Source organism: Eulemur rufifrons, chromosome 8, assembly GCF_041146395.1.
Source record: "Eulemur rufifrons isolate Redbay chromosome 8, OSU_ERuf_1, whole genome shotgun sequence".
In the NCBI taxonomy this organism is placed as follows: domain Eukaryota; kingdom Metazoa; phylum Chordata; class Mammalia; order Primates; family Lemuridae; genus Eulemur; species Eulemur rufifrons.
Genome location: NC_090990.1, coordinates 28,073,937 through 28,077,298, shown reverse-complemented (window position 1 = coordinate 28,077,298; position 3,362 = coordinate 28,073,937). Strand labels below are relative to the sequence as shown.

Sequence of the window (3,362 nt, the reverse complement as noted above, 5' to 3'; positions counted from 1 at the left end):
GGAAGAGTGGGGTGAGGGATGGAGCCTCGCTTAGGAAGGCGGGGCTTGTTGGGGTGGTACTGAGAGGAAGGGACCCTGTTGTGGAAGGAGGGACCCCGGCTGCGGCTGCGGCTGAGGGGGAAAGTAGAGCTTGTTATGGGGGAGGAGGGTGTTGTGGAGAAAGGGAACCCTGTCTGTCACCTAGGGGATCTCAGGACCGCTGCTGAGGTGAGGACCTCGCCTGGACCAAGTCGCAGGGAGCCCTTTGTCCCCCAGGCCCCGCCATGGGGAAGACCAACAGCAAGCTGGCCCCCGAGGTGCTGGAGGACCTGGTTCAGAACACGGAGTTCAGCGAGCAGGAGCTGAAGCAGTGGTACAAGGGCTTCCTGAAGGACTGCCCCAGCGGCATCCTCAACCTGGAGGAGTTCCAGCAGCTCTACATCAAGGTGGGCGTGCAGGGCCAGGCGCGGGGTCGAGGTGGGGTGGGGGGATGGCAGAAGGGACGGCGGGGTTGGGGGGCGGAGGCGGGCGCGGAGGGCAGGGCAGGGCAGGACAGGGCTGCCGCTGCGCCCCAACGCCCTGCTCCCGGACTCAGTTCTTTCCCTACGGCGACGCCTCCAAGTTCGCGCAGCACGCTTTCCGCACCTTCGACAAGAACGGCGACGGCACCATCGACTTCCGGGAGTTCATCTGCGCCCTTTCGGTCACCTCCCGCGGCAGCTTTGAGCAAAAACTCAACTGGGCCTTTGAGATGTATGACCTGGACGGCGACGGCCGCATCACGCGCCTGGAGATGCTGGAGATCATTGAGGTGCGCCGGGCGCGGGGCCGGGGTGGGGGGGGCGAGGGGCGGGCGCCCCTCTCTCCAAGCCCGCCCTGAGCGACACCACCCCCGCCAGCCACCTTCCCCGCTGCCCCCAGCCCTCCTCCGTGCGGCCTCCCAGCACCCTGTGGCTCATGGCAGCCCTGCTCTAAGTGCTGTACCCGACAGCCCGATGTGGGTGGTACTGTCAGGAACCCCATTTTCCAGATGAGGAAACTGTAGCTAGTGGCGGGTTCTGACCCCAGAGTCTATGTTCTTAACTCATTCATCCTTTCAACAGATGTGTATTGAGTGCCTGCCACGGTGCCAGGCACCGTTCAAAGTTCCTGCTTTCGTGGGACATTCCTTCTAAAGAGAAAATTTTTAAAAAGAAGTAAATAAGCCTATGTGGTGTCAGACAATAAGTGCTATGAAGAAAATAAAGCAAAGTAAGGGGAGAGAGTGAGAGAGAAAAAGTTGATTTTATAGAAGGTGAAAGGTGAGCAGCAACCTGAATAGGTGAGGGAGCTAAGCCCTAGGTGTCTGGGGAGAGCAGTCTATGCCAGGGAGCCGTACCTGCAGGTTGGAGTTTGTATGTGGAATTCAAGGAGTGGCGGGGGTGCCAGGGTGGCAGGAGAGCAGTGAGTGAGGGGAGGGTGATAGGGAGGTGGTCAGAGAGGGAGCCAGGAGTCTCATAGACTGGGGTAGAGATTTCAGTTTTATTCTGATGAAGGTAATGGAGGGAGAAAAGGCTTGGGGTGGGGGGTAGGGGTAGCAGAAGCAGGGGACCAGTTAGGAGACTCCAGCCTTAGTCCAGTGGCCAGCTGAGGGAGGCTGCAGTCACAGAGGGGCAGTGGAAGTGGGAGGGAGTGCTTGGATATGGGGTCTATTGCAAAACTAGGGCTGACAAGATTTGCTGAGGGATGGATGTGGCGTGTGAGGGAAGGAGGGGAGTCAAGAATGGCATCAGGGTTTGTGGTCCGAGGCTCGGGCAGAATGGAGTTGCTATGTACGGAGACAGGGAATGCTGCAGGAGGAGCAGGCTGGGGTGGAGTTGCCTTTAGACATGTTTCATCTAAATAAACATTATTAGTCTAAGTTATGGGATGCTCGTCAAATATCCAGTCTTCATGACCATGCATCACCTTCCAGTCTCCTCATCATGCCCCAGTGTTCCCCCTACCTGCACCCAGATCCCTCCACTCACCCCATCCTCCCTGCCCAGGCTATCTACAAGATGGTGGGCACCGTGATCATGATGCGCATGAACCAGGATGGGCTCACGCCCCAGCAGCGTGTGGACAAGATCTTCAAGAAGATGGACCAGGATAAGGATGACCAGATTACGTTGGAGGAGTTCAAGGAGGCGGCCAAGAGTGACCCATCCATTGTGTTGCTGCTGCAGTGTGACATGCAGAAGTAGACGCTGGTGAGGGGCAGGGCCCCTGGCCAGGAGGGGCATGGCCACCTCCCAACCTGATGACCTCTCTCGCTGGCATTCCCTGGGGGAGGGGCACTCCAGCCTCACTCTCTGGCCCACCCACTCCTCTGTCCAAGAGCCCTTTCTCCCCTCAGTCAAGATCCTTGAGGGACCACCTCACCTTGCAAAAGAGACAGGTCCTCAGATATCTTGTCATCTAGCCCCACCCCCAGCCTTGGCCCAGAACCAACATCCACTGGGAATAGGGGAGTTGGCTTTCGCCCTCAGAGGCAGGGTTAACGAGGGAGGCTGGGGTTCTGCTTTGAAATTCTGTCGTTCCTGGGATTGTGCTTTATGGAATGTGGTCCCACAGGCCTATCACAAGGCCAAATTGGGTCGTCCTTTCTGGAGGACCCACATCCCTTAAAGGTGGTCTCTGCCCTGTCCCCTCAACTCTACCTGGCCCCTATGGCCCCAGCCTTTGGAGCTTTCGTTTGTTCTTTCTTCAGCTAATGTTTATTGAGCACGTTTTCAATGCCAGGCATCTCTAAGTGCCAAAGGGGTGGTAGTTTACAAGACACATTCCATGCCCTCTGGAAGCTCTCAGGGTAGTGAGGCAAACTTCCGGTGGTGAGGGTCTCAGGCTGGGATGTCGAGCATAGCTGAGCAGAGGGTGCTGCAAGGCCGCTTAGTTTGAGAGGGGCTATCACGTCTTCCAGCTGGGCTCCACACAGAGCTGCAGGATGGAATGAAAAGCATTTGGATGTATAGGAGCCATGTGAGTGGAAGTCTTAAGAAAAATGAAATTTATGTAATACCTATTTTTTTAGAACCCTTTGAAAGAGCTAAAGTCATTTTATTAGTTTAGGATGTTAAAATGTACTCTATATTACTTGGTTTCTTATAAAATGATTAAATGAATAGAGAAAATGCTAATTTTCAGGGAGAAAAAAGCTGAGAACAAAAGAGGGAAAATACCACCAAATTTACCAGATAGCACCTTTTCTTATCAGGCTAAGTCCTGAGCTGTCACCATCAGCAGTTTTTGCTGCTTCTGCTGCTTCCTTTTCATTACCTTTTTGAATTCAACCAACAACTCTACTGCACACTTTCTCTGGTTGGGTGCTGGCTGCAGAAACAGAAAAAACAAGGTTTGCCAAG

At 55.0% G+C, this 3,362-nt stretch overlaps 1 protein-coding gene across 2 annotated transcripts; it reads left to right on the top strand.

The window, feature by feature from the left end:
- Window positions 1–263: 263 nt before the first annotated feature.
- On the top strand, window positions 264–2,204 carry HPCAL4 (hippocalcin like 4). 2 transcript variants are annotated; one of them, XM_069477732.1, is made up of 3 exons: window positions 264–425; window positions 575–790; window positions 2,007–2,204. In XM_069477732.1, exons 1-3 carry the CDS (start codon window positions 264–266, stop codon window positions 2,202–2,204), a joined length of 576 nt encoding a protein of 191 aa, XP_069333833.1. The 2 variants fall into 2 exon arrangements, with proteins under 2 accessions (XP_069333833.1, XP_069333834.1); XM_069477733.1 differs by lacking the exon at window positions 575–790.
- Window positions 2,205–3,362: the final 1,158 nt, after the last annotated feature.

Excerpts from the sequence above, each read along its gene's own strand:
- HPCAL4 (XM_069477732.1), top strand. The coding sequence starts at position 264 with ATGGGGAAGACCAACAGCAAGCTGGCCCCCGAGGTGCTGGAGGACCTG. Across the intron at positions 426-574 it reads TCCAGCAGCTCTACATCAAG|TTCTTTCCCTACGGCGACGC; the intron begins GTGGGCGTGCAG and ends TCCCGGACTCAG. Across the intron at positions 791-2,006 it reads AGATGCTGGAGATCATTGAG|GCTATCTACAAGATGGTGGG; the intron begins GTGCGCCGGGCG and ends CTCCCTGCCCAG.